The 16,393-nt window shown below is 44.9% G+C and overlaps 1 protein-coding gene across 2 annotated transcripts in view; it reads left to right on the top strand.

The window, feature by feature from the left end:
- Window positions 1-672: 672 nt before the first annotated feature.
- The window catches only part of ENG (endoglin), a 49,189-nt gene continuing 33,468 nt past the window's right edge, over window positions 673-16,393 (top strand). For both annotated transcript variants that reach the window (XM_060757576.2, XM_060757574.2), the window contains exons 1-2: window positions 673-1,035; window positions 11,120-11,283. In XM_060757576.2, coding sequence (XP_060613559.2) covers window positions 975-1,035; window positions 11,120-11,283 — 225 coding nt within the window. In that variant the 5' untranslated portion in view covers window positions 673-974. The remainder of the gene's footprint in view (window positions 1,036-11,119; window positions 11,284-16,393) is intronic.

Below are 16,393 nucleotides of genomic sequence, written 5' to 3'. Positions count from 1 at the left end.
GACTACAAGAGAGGAGATTCCATGTGAACATGATTGTGAGAGCCGTGGAACTCTCTGCCCCGGAGTGTGGTGGAGGCTCCTTCTTTAGAGGCTTTTCAACAGAGGTTGGATGGCCATCTGTCAGGGGTGCTTTGAAAGCAATTTTTCTGTTTCTTGGCAGAATGGGGTTGGACTGGATGATGGCCCAGGAGGTCTCTTCCAACTCTTGGATTCTATGTCCCACTTCCTCTTTTTCCCCAAAAAGACTCAAGAGCATCTCAAGGTCATTCATAAGCTATGGCTGGATTGACACCTGAGTTTTGCAAGCATGGCCTGGATCAGCCCAGAAGGCGCATCCACACAGCACGAAATGAAGAATGAATCGGCATTAAGAACCAGGGAGCAAAAGAGCCGTTGTGGAGTGGTGTCCTCCTCCAACTGTTGACCCTTCCCTTTGCTATCCAACATGCATATTTGTCTGGAGTGGCACTTGTGAGCGAATGCCCCTGTTCCGACTTCCGACAGAAGCGACTGCCTTGTTCGTAACTCAAGGGCGGCCTGTGCTGCGCTTCCTGGCAGTGCGGATGGGGACGGAGTTGTTTGCATCCTTCGAAGAAGGTTTCCTCTCTTTATAGAAAAAACTCCCCAGCATTTCCTCTTGCTGTTTTGGCAGGCAGGCCTTCCTCTGAAGTTGGGAGTCGATTTCCTGCCTCCGATGCATCATCCGGACGGAGTCCAGCCCATCTGGGCAGAGGCCGCTCAAGAGCAGACGCAGGCAGCCACGGCAGAAGTGTGAAGCTTCTTTGCGCCTGGCCTTGCCCCTCGTTGCCCGCTCTCCGGGTCTCCCCAAAACAGACCAAGGCTGGAGTGGAGAAGGGCCGCAGTGAGCCTCCAGTCCACCCCGCGCCCAGCCCCGAAAGGCCACTGTCCGGCGGAGAGCGTTGCCCTCGGACTTCTGCCCCTGGACACGGGCTAAAGCAAGCCACGCAGACGGCATGGAGACCGGTCCAGTGGTCTTCCTGCTGGCCACCAGCATGGCCATCCTCACCTGGGCAAGTAAGTGTCACCTTGGGCAGACCAAGCTTAGCGGGAATGGAAGCCGGAGTGACCCATCTCTTGTGGAAGGCTTTCGTGGCCAGAATCACTGGGTTGCTGAGAGGTTTCCAGATTGTGTGGCCACTATGTTCCAGATGCATTCTCTCCTGGCGTTTTCACCTGCATCTGTGGCTCATGGCATCCTCAGAGGGTCTGTTAGACGTGAAGCGAGTGGGGTGTATATGACTTGTGGGATAATATCCAGGGTGGGAGAAAGACCCTTGTCTGCATGAAGCAAGGGTGAATGTTGCAATTAGCAAGCTTGGTTAGCATTGAGTAGCCATGAAGTTTTTCAAAGTCAATCAGGGAGGGTGTCTGTATAGAGCAGCCGTGAAGTTTTTCAAAGTCAATCAGGGAGAGTATCTGTATAGAGCAGCCATGAAGTTTTTCAAAGTCAATCAGGGAGGGTGTCTGTATAGAGAAGCCATTAAGTTTTTCAAAGTCAATCAGGGAGAGTATCTGTATAGAGCAGCCGTGAAGTTTTTCAAAGTCAACCAGGGAGGGTATCTATATAGAGCAGCCATGAAGTTTTTCAAAGTCAATCAGGGAGGGTGTCTGTATAGAGCAGTCATAAGCTCTCAAGTCTTTTGGACTTTAACTCCCACAATTCCTAACAAACCTGGAGGGTCCAAGTTTGCCCATGCCTGGTATAGAGGTAGCCTGGCTGCTGTTGCTTGGAGGCATCCTCAGAAGTTTGTATGTGTGTGCTTGTATATGTGTGTGTGTATTATATATGTATATGTGTGTGTGTGTGTGTGTATAAGAACTTGTTGCGTCGTGAGCTTCCGCTGTCAGCCCCAGCTCCTGCCAACCTAGCAGTTAGAAAACATGTAAATGTGAGTAGATCAATAGGTATACTCTGGCGGGTATTTATTTATTTATTTATTTCGGGTATTTCTACCCTTTTCCTTCTCAGGACGGCTTACATTTGGCAGCAATTCGATGCCACTACATATAACAAAGCAATATAATAACAATTAAAACAACAAATAAAACATTCATTATAAACAATAAAAACAGTATGCAGTCATGGAGCACCAACCTCCAGAGTCGGACACGACTGGACTTAATGCCAGGGCGAAACCTTTACATTTGCCTTTGAGGACCCTTCTACGCTGCCATATAAAACCCAAATTCTCTGATTTGAACTGGATTATATGGCAGTTCAGACACATATAATCCAGTCCAAATCAGATAATCTGCATTCATATACTGGATTATATGGTCAGTGTAGATTGCACTCGAGGCCATATAAAATCCATATAAAATGCCATATAAAATCCAGATGATCTACTTTGATCTATTTATCATAGCTGCTTAACCTATCTGTTGTATGTGTGAATTTGGATGTATATATATATATGTGTGTGTGTGTGTGTGTGTGTGTGTGTGTATGGAGGCTTCTACATTGCCATATAAATTCCAGATGATCTGCTTTGGCCTGGATCCTATGGCAGCATAGAAGGGGCCGGAGCCTCCTTTGTCATTCCGGAGGAGAAAAGCCTATCTTGACTTTGCTTGGAAGCTTCTTCCCAGAAAGAGGCCAAATTCTCTTGTGAATCTGGAGCCGGGAGGAATTCCAAATATTTCCCTCCCACGAAGAGGAAATGCTGGACTACCTTAATGGGGGGTTGTTAAGGCCCCATCCACGTAGACCAGATAACTTTGCATTATTAATTTTGTGATAACAATATCAATAATAATAATAATAATAATTGTGTGCCTACCCATGGTTTCCGTTCTTTTATCGTAGGCTTTTTGTTGTCCACAACAAGTGGCACCAAGCTGCCTTAATTCTACAGTGCAGATGGGGGCTCAAGCCCCATCTACATTGCCATATAATGCAGATTCAACTACATTGAACTGCATTGCGTGGCAGTGTAGACTCGGGGTGGATCTACATTGCCTGACATCCCAAGATCTGATCTCGAATCAGGTAGACCACATAATCCAGTTCAAATCAGATAATCTGGAATCAGATCCTAGATGATATAGCAGCGTAGTTCCAGCCTGAACTGCATTATGGAATAACAACAACAACAACAAACAACACTATACTTGTATTCCACTCTATCTCCCTAAGGGAGATTTATTGGGTAAATATAATAATAATAACAATAACAATAATATAATAGGTTGCTGTGAGTTTTCTGGGCTGTCTGGCCACGTTCCAGAAGCATTATCTCCTGATGTTTCGCCTACATCTATGCTAGCCATCCTCAGAGTTTGGGAGGTCTGTTGGAAACTAGGAAAATTCGGTTTATATATCCGTGGAAAGTCCAGGGTGGAAGAAAGAACTCTTGTCTGCTTGAGGCACATGTGAATGTTGCAATTTGCCACCTTTATTACCATTTAATGGCCTTGTACTTTCAAGGCCTGGCTTGTTGCTGTCTGGGGAGATCCTTTGTTGGGCCAGCTAACACCTCCCAAGTGATTCCAGCCCTGAAAGCCTTTGACAACACAGTAATGTAATACATTTATTACCTGCCTCTCCTTGCAGCTCAGGGATGAGATGCATTGGGTAATAATAATAATAATGTGTTACTGGGTGACACCTGTTTGGCCCCACAACCGTTGTTGTGTGGAGTCCCACAGGGTTCAATTCTGTCCCCGATGTTATTTAACATCTACATGAAGCTGCTGGGGGAGATAATTCGGAGTTTCGGAATGAGATGTTATCTCTACGCAGATGATGTCCAGATCTGTCACTCCTTCTCACCTGTCACCAAGGAGGCTGCCCAGACCTTGAATGGGTGTCTAGCTGCTGTGTCGGACTGGATGAGAGCTAACAAATTGAAATTGAATCCAGACAAGACAGAGGTCCTACTGGTCAGTCGTAAGACCGAACAGGGCATAGGGTTACAGCCTGTGGTGGACGGGGTTCCACTCCCCCTGAAGACGCAGGTTCGCAGCTTGGGAGTGATCCTGAACTCATCGCCGAGCCTGGAACCCCAGGTCTCGGCGGTGGCCGGGAGAGCTTTTGCACAATTAAAACTTGTGCGCCAGCTGCGCCCGTTCCTTGGGAAGTCGGATCTGGCCACGGTGGTCCACGCTCTTGTTACATCCCAGTTGGATTACTGCAACGCACTCTACGTGGGGTTGCCTTTGAAGACTGCTCGGAAACTCCAACTAGTCTAGCGAGAGGCAGCCAGATTGCTCATCGGAGAGTCATACAGGGAGCATACCACCCCCCTGTTGTGTCAGCTCCACTGGCTGCCGATCCAATTCTGAGCACAATTCAAAGTGCTGGTTTTGACCTACAAAACCCTATACGGTTCCAGCCCAGTGTTTCTGTCTGAACGAATCTCCCTCTACGTCCCACCTCGGAGTTTAAGATCTTCTGGGGAGGCCCTGCTCTCAACCCCGCCTCTATCCCAATAATAATATATTTATTACCTACCTCTCCTTGCATCTCGAGGCTGGGATTTATTAGGTAAATATAATAATAATAATAATAATAATAATAATAATAATAATAATAATAATAATAGTATTTTTACAATGAGTGTAGGTTCATATAATGCAGTTTAACTGCATTGAAATGGATTACATGATTATCATATAATCTAGCACGGAATAAGTGAAACATGTGCAAAAGTTACTCTTCTCAACCTTTTTTTACTTAAGAGTTTACTGTTAAAAAATCCTTTCCAAAGTTACTGTTCCAAGGTATGGAGGAAAGGATAGGTCAGGTTTACTACTCTCCTGTTTTCCATCCACATTACATAAAGCAACATACCATGCCATTAGCAACTTCAATAAGAGCCCCGAAAAAGGCATCTGCTGGTTTTCTCTTTTCCTTCCTGGCCCTTTTTGCTTGTTGCTTGTTTTGTTTTATTTGTGCAATGGGTTGTTTGTACTCTTCGGGCTGAGAAAGGTGGTATATAAATATGGTAAATAAATAAATATGGTTATATATACATATGTGTGTGTGTGTAATGTTCATTTGTGGGATTAACATAACTCAAAAACCACTGGACGAATTGACACCAAATTTGGACACGAGACACCTATCAGGCCAACGAGTGACCATCTCTCATAAAAACACTGGAAAACACAGCGGAATGGACTTAAAAAGCAAATAAACCCCAAAAATTACATTACAACGCATGCACAAAACCATATATATATATATTCCCAAACACACATATATACATATATACACAAATATATATACACACACATATAAACACACAAAACACATATACACAGACTGGGCCACAGCAACGTGTGGCAGGGGACGGCTAGTCTATATAAATAAAAAGGTAATGTTCGTTTGTGGGATGAACATAACTCAAAAACCACTGGACGAATTGACACCAAATTTGGACACAAGACAACAATCAGGCCAACGAGTGACCATCACTCATAAAAGCATTGGGAAGCACAGCGGAAGGGACTTAAAAAGCAAATAAACCCCCAAAAATACATTACAACGCATGCACAAAGCCATATATATATACCCAAACACACATATATACATATATACACAAATATATATATACACAGACATATAAACACACAAAACACATATACACAGACTGGGCCACAGCAACGTGTGGCAGGGGACAGCCTGTGTGTGTATGTTCTGGGTTGTTGTAGTTTTTTTCGGGCTATATGGCCATGTTCTAGAGGCATTCTTTCCTGACGTTTCGCCTGCATCTATGGCAAGCATCCTCATAGATGCAGGCGAAACGTCAGGAGAGAATGCCTCTAGAACAGTGCTTCTCAACCTGGGATCCCCAGATGTTTTTGGCCTTCAATTCCCAGAAATCACAGCCAGTTTACCAGCTGTTAGGATTTCTGGGAGTTGAAGGCCAAAAACATCTGGGGACCCAAGGTTGCGAAGCATTGCTCTAGAACATGGCCATATTGCCCGAAAAAACCTACAACAACCCAGTGATTCCGGCCATGAAAGCCTTCGACAATATATGTATATGTTCGTTTGTGGAATTAACATAACTCAAAAACCACTGAATGAATGGACACCAAATTTGGCCCCAGACACCTTTCAGGCCGACAAGTGACCATCACTCATAAAAACACTGAAAAACACAGCAAAGGGGACTTAAAAAGCCAAAAAAACCCCAAAAATTACATTACAACACATGCGCAATAACACATATATATATACACAAACACACATATACACAAATATATACACACAAAACACATATACACAGACTGGGCCACAGCAATGCATGGCAGGGGGCGGCTAGTGTGTGTGTGTGTATGTAGATATATATTCGTGCATAACCAAAATTAACAGGGAATATAGCAAACACATATGCAACAATGAAGGGCTGATGGGATTTTTTGTCACTCACTTAGTATTAGATTTTAAAAGCCAAAGATCCCTCTAAGGCAGTAGTTCCCAAACTGTAGGCCACAACACACTAGTGGGCCATGGGGCCTAAAATAAGGTCCACGGCTCTAGATTATTAAAAATGTTTTTCCTGAGCAGGCATGGGCAAACTTCATCCCTCCAGGTATTTTGGACTACAACTCCCACCATTCCTAACAGCCTACCGGCTGTTAGGAATGGTGGGAGTTGTAGCCCAAAACACCTGGTGGGATGAAGTTTGCCATGGGGTCTTCTTCCTTTTCTGGCGGTTTCCAAGCATATGGTCATCTGTCAGGAGGGCTTTGATTGTGTATTCCTGCTTGGGAGAAAGAAAGAAGGGTTGGACTGCATGGCCTTTGGGGTCTCTTCTCAATTTCTGTGACGTTTACAGAGCGATAGGCCTTTACAAGTTTATAATCTCCCCGAGACGCAGGCGACTGGTGCCTTTCGCCTTGGCAATGGTCTCCGAAGTGGTTTTGTCGCCATCGCCGCCAGTCTGATTTAATCTCGAGAAAGAAAGAGACACAGAGGAGAGTCTCGGAAACAACATAAACAGATAACGCTTGTCTGCCGGCCGGTCCTGAGGCTTCGCTTGGCGGCCTTTTCTTCCCCGTGACGCAGGCTGCGCGGCCCAGATAAGGCCCGGAGGAAACGCCGGACAATGGGTGGGCCGAGGACACGGCGTCACCCGAGTGGCCTGAGCGCTGACCTCGAGCGAATGAAGGGCCCGACACATCCCGCCTTGACCCGTGTCCCCGTCCTCAATGTGTCCTCCTCGGTGTCCCATAAGCACACTCTTTGTGGAAGACCCCTCTGGCCATTTCCCGCTCCAGGCAGATTCAGAACTTTTGAGAAAATATGCCATAACCTTTTGGATTATCATAGTCCTTTGAAAAGCATAACCTTTTGGGAAACGACTATATGATGCGAATCTAATTCAAACCCTATTTTGGCAGGGTCCTTTAGCCACAGAAGGTGAGCATTACATTCAAGGAAACAGGGCATCGTATGGCTCTTTCGTGGTTTTTGGATCTTTGCACTACAAATAAGATATGTGCCGTGTGCATGCATCTTATTTGTAATGCAAACAAAACCCCAAAATATGAAAGAATTATTGATTTATTTATCTACGACATTTCTATGCCACCCTTCTCACCCCGAAGGGGATTCAGAGCGGCTTACGAGATATATATACATACAATATATTATATTATTAGCATTGTACAATGTTAGTATTATATATTACTATATTGTACTATACCTTTATATAATAATAATAATAATAATAATAATAATAATAATAATACTTGATACCACCATCTCCCCAAGGGACTCGGAGCAGCTTACATGGGGCCAAGCCCAACAACACATCAATAAAAACAACAAGCAATAAGCAAAATAAACAATACAATAAATATAACTCACACATAGACAAAACACACAATGATTTAAAAACCTATGGCCGGGCCAGACGTAGTAGTTAAAACTTTAAAAATAAATGCTGGATATGAACAGATCTGTAATATTATTAGTAATACTACATGTAATATAAAATATATAATTATAATATCATTTCATTATTAGTAGTATGTTGTATTACATTATAATATTATAAATATATGTATATGCAATATATTACATTACATTACATTACATTGTATTTGTTGTTCATTCGTTCAGTCATTTCCGACTCTTGGTACCCTCATGGACCAATCCATGCCAGAGCTCCCTGTCGGCCGTCACCACCCCCAGCTCCTTCAAGGTCAATCTAGTCATTTCAATGATGCCATCCATCCATCTTGCCCTTGGTCGGCCCCTCTTCCTTTTGCCTTCCACTTTCCGCAGCATCATTCCCTTCTCTGTTTTCCTTTCTTCTCATGATGTGACCAAAGGACTTCCTCTTGGCCTCTACTCTCCTTCCCTCCAGTGAGCAGTCGGGCTTTATTTCCTGGAGGATGGACTGGTTGGATCTTCTCGCAGTCCAAGGCACTCTCAGCACTTTCCTCCAACACCACAGTTCAAAAGCATCTCTCTTCCTTCGCTCAGCCTTCCCTATTATGGTCCAGCTCTCACATCCGTAGGTGACTACAGGGAATACCATGGCTTTGACTATGCAGATCTTCATTGCCAGTGTGATATCTCTACTCTTCACTATTTTATCAAGATTGGTCATTGCTCTCCTCCCAAGAAGGAAGCATCTCCTGATTTCCTGGCTGCACTCTGCGTCTGCAGTCATCTTTGCACTTAGAAATACAAACCCTGTCACGGCCTCCACGTTTTCTCCCTCTATTTCCCAGTTGTCAATCATTCTTGTTGCCATAATCTTGGTTTTTTGACATTTAGCTGCAACCCGGCTTTTGCGCTTTCTTCTTTCACCTTGGTTAGAAGGCTCCTCAGCTCCTCCTCGCTTTCGGCCATCAGAGTGGTGTCATCTGCATACCTGAGGTTGTTAATGTTTCTTCCAGCCATTTTCACCCCAGCTTTGCATACATCCAGCCCCGCACATCCTCGCATGATGTGTTCTGCATACAAGTTAAAAAGGTTGGGTGAGAGGATACAACCCTGCCGTACGCCTTTCCCAATCTTGAACCAGCCTGTTGTTGTCTGAGCTGGCGAACGTTGAACATTAGATTGGTCTTATTGATTGTGATATATAACTTGCTTGTTTTAATTGTTTATAATTGCTATTGATACATGTTTTATCTTATTGTTTGTTGTTGGCATTGAATTGTGCCTTTTGTAAGCCGCCCTGAGTCCCCCCTCAGGGGTTGAGAAGGGCGGGGTAGAAATACGCAAAATAAATAAATTGTTCCGTGGTCAGTTCTGACTGTTCCTTATACAGATTTCTCAGGAGAGAGACAAGGTGTTTTGGTATGCCCTTACCACCCAGAACTTGCCACAATTTATTATATTATGATATGATATTATATTAAGGTAAAGGTAAAGGTAGTCCCCTGACATTAAGTCCAGTCATGTCTGACTCTGGGGTGTGGTCCTCATCTCCATTTCTAAGCCGAAGAGCCAGCATTGTCCGTAGACACCTCCATGGTCATGTGGCCAGCATGAGTGCATGGAGCGCCGTTACCTTCCCGCCGGAGCGGTACCTATTGATCTACTCACATTTGCATGTTTTTGAACTGCTAGGTCATGTGGCCGGCATGACTGCATGGAGCGCCGTTATATTATATTATATTATATTATATTATATTATATTATATTATATTATATTATTAGCATAGCACCGGAAACAAGGTGGAACTGTCTTCTGGCCCCCCATCTCTTCACTCTGGCCCCACAATGTCTGGCCTTGAACCTCTTCCAAAAATGGCAGTCTGATCATCCGTACTGTGACACCTGTTTGCACCTAACTGGTTCCGATTCCGAATCGATCTAAAGGGTCAGTGTAGATGAGCCCTGAATGGTATTATTGTTGCTTTCAGTGCAATTTATGCCCCTCTTCCTGCTCTTAAAAACCCTTCAGCATTCCAGGCTGCAATTAGCTTAAGTCACAGTGAGGGACCGAGTTTTCCGATTTCCTCTTTTGAGAAAGGCCGCTTCCTCCTTTTGGGTGTTTCTCCAAAGCATCATGTGATTCGATTAGGAAGTCCCCAAACTGGATGCGAAGCCCATTTCGCGCATGTGACTGCGGAGAGGACATTTGGTTTTGTTTTAAAGGAGGCTCAGCATGGCACGTTTGCTTCTTGCACATGGAGACACTCCAGAGATCATAGGTGCAGTTGCCTAGAAGCAGGCCAGCCACCTGTGCTATATTTACAAAACACTCACTGGTGGTCCAACGGAAGGGATGCAGCACTGGCCTTTCTTATGCAATGTACCAGAGAATGTGTTCGTTTTGTAGGTGGTTATATAGGGCCAGCATTTGCCATTCTGGTTCCTGGTTCAGGGCAGAGTCCTTTGAAATATATTTGCAAACAGAGAAAGAAAGATTTCATTTTGTATGAAGCATGTGTCCTTCTCTCATTGCTGAACCACTTAAGACAGAGGGATCAAACTTGTGGTCATCGAAGGCTTTCATGGCCGGAATCACTGGGTTGTTGTAGGTTTTTTCGGCTATATGGCCATGTTCTAGAGGCATTTTCTCCTGACGTTTCGCCTGCATCTATGGCAAGCATCCTCAGAGGTTGTGAGGTCTCTACCTCTACCTCACTACCTCTGAGGATGATTGTCATAGATGCAGACGAAACGCCAGGAGAAAATGCCTCTAGAGCATGTCCATATAGCCCGAAAAAACCTACAACAGCCCACAAACTTGTGGTCCTCCAGATGTCTGGGACTTTGATTCCCAGAAACCCTAGGCAGCTTGTCCAATGGTAAAGGATTCTGGGAGCTAAAATCTCAAATGCTTGGAGGGCCACAAGTTGGACAATACTGACTTTAGAAAAAAGTGAGCAACCTGTAACACTCCAGAGTAGAGATGGGAAAGCAGTCCCTCATAAGAGCATGTTGCATTAGTCTATTTGAGATGGAACAAGTGCGTGGATCCCTGTGGCCAAATCCGGTTTCTGAAGGCATGGGCGCAGCTGGCGCACGAGTTTTAGCTGCCTGCTCAGTGATGAATCCAGGAGGACACACAAGCTGATCTATGCATGCTGATATAGGCAGGTTATATTCCAAGGTGAGAAGGTTCCCAGATCTGTTGCCGGTTCCAGACCACTGACCGGTGCTCCTTTCCTCTCCTAGGCCCGGTGGAGCTTCCCGTGTGCGACCTGGAGCCGCTCACGGCGGAGGACGGTGTCAATGTGTTCTACACTACCAGCCAGGCAGCGAGTGGCTGCAGGAGTCGTGGCCCTACAGATCCCAGCCTGGACGTCCATGTCCTCTTCCTGAGGTACAGCGGTCAGCAGGTGAGCAGAGTGGATGACTGACCAGCACCCCTTTCTTCCTTGTCAAGCTGCCACTGCATTGCCTGTCGCTTCCATTTGCACCATTTGGTGTGCCTTTAGAGTCCCTATTTTACTGTGTGTATATATATATATCTATATATATAAAAACATATTGTTCGTTTGTAGGATTAACATAACTCAAAGACCACTGGACGAATTGACACCAAATTTAGACACAAGACACCTCTCAGGCCAACGAGTGTCCATCACCCCTAAAAACACTGGAAAACACAGCAGAAGAGACTTAAAAAGCCAAAAAAAATGCATGCACAAAACCACATGTACAGATGTCCTCTCTGCTGGATTTTGTATCACAACATCACAATTCGAACCCTTCCCAAGCGTCTAGGACTCTGTGATGTATTTCCGAATGATGCGTGCAGATCCAAGTCAGGTGGCCTTTTGCAGTTGATCGGGATTTTGTCCATGTTTATTGTTTCCAAATGCCAGCTGAGATCTTTTGGCACGGCACCCAGTGCGCCAATGACCACTGGGACCACTTGGACTGGTTTATTCAATCAGCGCCTTTGCCGTTCGATTTTGAGGTCTTGATAGCGGCTGAGTTTCTCCTGTTGTTTTTCTTAAATACGACTGTCACCTGTAATGGCGACATCAATAATCCATTTTTTTTTTCTTTTCCACAATCATGATGTCTGGTGTATTGTGTTCCAAAACTTTTGTCAGTCTGGATTTGAAAGTCCCACATTATTATCATTATCATCATTATTATTATTATTATTATTATTGCCTATACCTCACTTTATCTCTTCCAAAGGAGACTCAAAGCTACTTAACATAAAAGCGCTATATATATATATATACACACACACACACACACACACACACAGATATGCAAATGCTGCTGGAACATGGCCGTACAGCCCAAAAATACTCACGGCAACCCAGTGATTCTGGCCATGCTTGTGTGTCACTGTTGATTGTTTATTTTGTGTTTATGTGATTTATATTAATCGCATTGCATTGATTGTTTTTGTTATTGCCTTTGTTTATTGATGTATTGTGGGCTTGGCCTCATGTAAGCCACACTGAGTCCCTTGAGGAGATGGTATAAATAAAGTATTATTATTATTATTATTATTATTATTATTATTATTATTACTACTAGCTGTACCCGCCACACTTTGTTGTGGCCAACCTTCCCTCTTTCTTTCCTTCTTTCCCTCCCTCCTTCCTACACTCCCTTATTCCTTCCTTCCTTCTCATCTTTCCTTCTCTTCTTCCTTCCTTCTCTATCTCTTTCCTTTCTTCCCCCTTTTTCTTTCTCTTCTGCTGTCTCTCTTTTCTTCCTTCTCTTTCCTTCTTTCCTTCCCTCCCTCTTTCTCTACATCTTCTCCCCTTCCTTCACTCCCTCTTTCCTTCCTTCTTTCCCTTTTTTCTTTCCTTCTCTCCTTCCTTCCTTCCTCCTTTTCTTTCCCTCCCCCTTTCTCTCCTTTCTTCCTTCTCTACCTCTTTCCTTTATTTATTTATTTATTTATTTAAAAGTTTTATATACTGGCCTTCTCACCTCTGTTGAGGGACTCAGGCTGGTTTCCAACAATAAAATCACAGACAATCAATAAAACATCAAATTCATATTACATTAAAACATTGAAACAGCAATTACAATCAATAACTACAATGGTCAGTCGTCAAGACTAAAATCGTTATTCATCAACATCCTTCCATATCAGGGTATTGACTCACTCGTCAAATGCCTGTCTCCATAACCAAGTCTTCACCTGTTTCCTAAACTTCAAGGTAGAAGGGGTGGTTCTGATCTCCAGTGGGAGAGAGTTCCAGAGCCGAGGGGCCACCACCGAGAAGGCCCTGTCCCTCGTCCCCACCAGCCACACTTGTGAGACTGGTGGGACAGAGAGCAGAGCCCTTCCCTTCCTTCCTTCCTTCCTTCCTTCCTTCCTTCCATCTCTGCTTCCATTCTTCTTTCTTTCTTTCTTTCTTTCTTTCTTTCTTTCTTTCTTCTCTCCCCTTCCCTCCCTCTTTCTTCCCTTTTTTCTGTATTGTCATTTACCTTTCCATCATTTAGCTTTTTGGGGCCTTTTAAAGTCTCTTCTGCTGCGTTTTGTTGTGTTTGTATGAGTGAAGGACATCCATTGGGTTGTTGGGTGTCTTGTGTCCAAATTTGGTGTCAATTGGCCCACTGGTTTTTGAGTTCTGTTAATCCCACAAACGAACATTACGTTTTTATTTATATAGATTATTATTATTATTATTGTTGTTGTTATTGTTATTGTTATTATTATTATGAAGGCCTTCGACAACACTCCGAGGTCCCTTTTGTGTGGACTGTGTTCCAGCCAAGTGTCCCCATCCTATAGCTGTGCGCTCCCTGTCAATGCACAAGAAAGTAGCAAGGGTTGTGTATGTTTGTGTGCGCCGGGGAGGTTTCCCGGAGCCGGCGCCTGACGTCATGCAGACGAGTGGCTCCGGACCGGGGAGGGAGGCACGGCTGGGCAAGCCGGTCCGTCTGCAGCCGGAGAAGAATTACTGGAAGCCGCTTTCTATAAGCAGAGCAACATGCTCAAGGGAGGCCGAAGAAGGTCTGCCGCCATTCTGGGAGGCAGAAACAATGCCTTCTGGAAAAAGGCTCCGGGATAAAAATAGAAGCCTCTCGTGGCGCAGGATCCCACCGCTGACCCCACAAGGGTTGTGCTGTGTTTATTCATGAGCTCACGCCACGGCTGTCGGGAAAAAGAACGTGAAACATTCTGAGTGTTGTTTGGGTTTTTGCAAGCTTGTTTTCTCCCGACAAATCCCGAGAGACTGGACTGGGAGATAGCCAGAGGGATTTGGGATCTGGGCGCCATCGACGTCGGTGTTAATGGGAGGGATGCACCTTGGCGACACTACGAACAGCAAAAATTCAGTGCTACAGTATAGAAACAGAAATAGATGCAGGCGAAACGTCAGGAGAAATGCCTCTAGAACATGGCCATATAGCCCGAAAAAACCCACAAGAACTGAGTGATTCCGGCCATGAAAGCCTTCGACAATACAGTATAGAAACAGTTAACAACCTAACACATTACACAATTGATAAACAGTGACTACAATACCCATTCACTGTCGTCTCGTCATCAAAAACACAATCCAGATTCGACATCCATTGTTCCATTCCAGTGTTCATTAACCAATCATTGCACTCATTATTGGAACGCCTGCTCAAACAGCCAGGTCTTCACTTTTTTGCGGAATACCAGTAGAGATGGTGCTAATCTAATGTCCGTAGGAAGGGCGTTCCACAGCCGAGGAGCCACCACCGAGAAGGCCCTATCTCTCGTCCCCGGCAGTCGAGCTTGAGAAGCAGGCGGGATCGAGAGCAGGGCCTCCCCGGAAGATCTCAAAGTCCTGGTGGGTTCATAGGCAGAGATGCGGTCAGATAGGTAGCTTGGGCCCGAACCATTTAGGGCTTTAAAGGCCAACGCCAGCACTTTGAATTCAGCCCGGTAGCAGATTGGTAGCCAGTGGAGTTGGCGCAACAGGGGGGTTGTGTGCTCCCTGCACTCCGCTACACTACACTTGGACAAGGCACAAATGCAATAGGGTGGGCGACACTTGGCTTGGAAACAGTCTCTGCGAAAGGGATTCTTGTTGCTGAACATGTCTGCAGTGTGACGCAGCAGCTAAACAGGCCAACGCAATTCGAGGCCACATCTGGGTCAACTTTGGCCCTCCCTCCAGGTGTTTTGGACGCTTAGGAATTGTGGGAGTTGCATTCCAAAACACCTGGAAGGAGGGCCAAAGTTGGACAGTGCCTGGTCTAAGTCAAGGAACATCCTCGTCCAGTTTGTTTTCTGCTGCTCTGAAGGCTATGCCATGGAGTCCACTTAAGAGATACCACTTAAACATTAGGAAGAACTTCCCAATGGTTAGAACCATTTGACAGTAGGATATGAAGTCTGAGTGTTTGACAGAGTCAGGATGGCCATCTGTTGGGGGCGCTTTGATGGTGCCTTCCTGCCTGGTAGAATGGGGTTGGACTGGGTGGCCCTTGGGGCCTCTATGGGGTCTCCTATGATAGCGGATGTGATGGCAGTGTATCCATTGTGATGTTTGCATGAACCCTGCCTGCAGAATGTGTTGCTCTTGTTCTCGATCACCATCCAGTTGATTTCATCTTGTGCCGACCCAACAAGCATCTACACTAGATAGCGTTTCGCAACCTGGGGGTCGGGACCCCTGGGGGGGTCATGAGGGGGTGTCAGAGGGGTCGCCAAAGACCATCAGCAAGCACAGTATTTTCTGTTGGTCATGGGGGTTCTGTGTGCAAAGTTTGGCCCAATTTGGTCAGCAACTACAACTCCCAAATGTCAAGGTCTATTTTCCCCAAACTCCACCAGTGTTCACATTTGGGCATATTTGATCCAGATCCATCATTGGGTTTTTTTTGGATGCAAGTGAACCACAACTCCAAAACTCAAGGTCAATGTCCACCAAGCCCTTCTGGTATTTTCTGTTGGTCATGGGAGTTCTGTGTGGGACATTTGGCCCAATTTGGCCAGCAACTACAACTCCCAAATGTCAAGGTCTATTTTCCCCAAACTCCACCAGTGTTCACATTTGGGCATATTGAGTATTGGTGCCACATTTGATCCAGATCCATCATTTGTTTTTTTTTTTGGATGCAAGTGAACCACAACTCCAAAACTCAAGGTCAATGTCCACCAAGCCCTTCTGGTATTTTCTGTTGGTTATGGGAGTTCTCTGTGCCAAGTTTGATTTGATTCCATTGTTGGTGGAGTTCAGACTAGGGCTGGGCAACCACGGAAAAAATTGTTTCTAAACTCGATTCGTTTTTAGGGGGTTTTTGCGTTTCGTTTTTTAAAAGAATTCCGAAATTTTTCTTTAAAAAAGTTCGAAATATACAAAATTTCGTAAATTACGAAACAATTACGAATCGATTCGTTAATGGCAGACGCGATTGCGCAATATGCAAAAAAAAAACCCCTCCAAATGGGACAGGGGGAACTTCTGAAGCTTCCCAGCTTCCCTCTCCCTCTGTTGTTGATTGTTGGTGTGATAATTTATTTTTTATCACTGATAAAACAAACAA

Source organism: Anolis sagrei, chromosome 11 (assembly GCF_037176765.1).
Source record: "Anolis sagrei isolate rAnoSag1 chromosome 11, rAnoSag1.mat, whole genome shotgun sequence".
Lineage (NCBI taxonomy): Eukaryota > Metazoa > Chordata > Lepidosauria > Squamata > Dactyloidae > Anolis > Anolis sagrei.
Note: the sequence above shows the minus strand (reverse complement) of the source record. Positions and strands in the feature narration are given on the sequence as shown.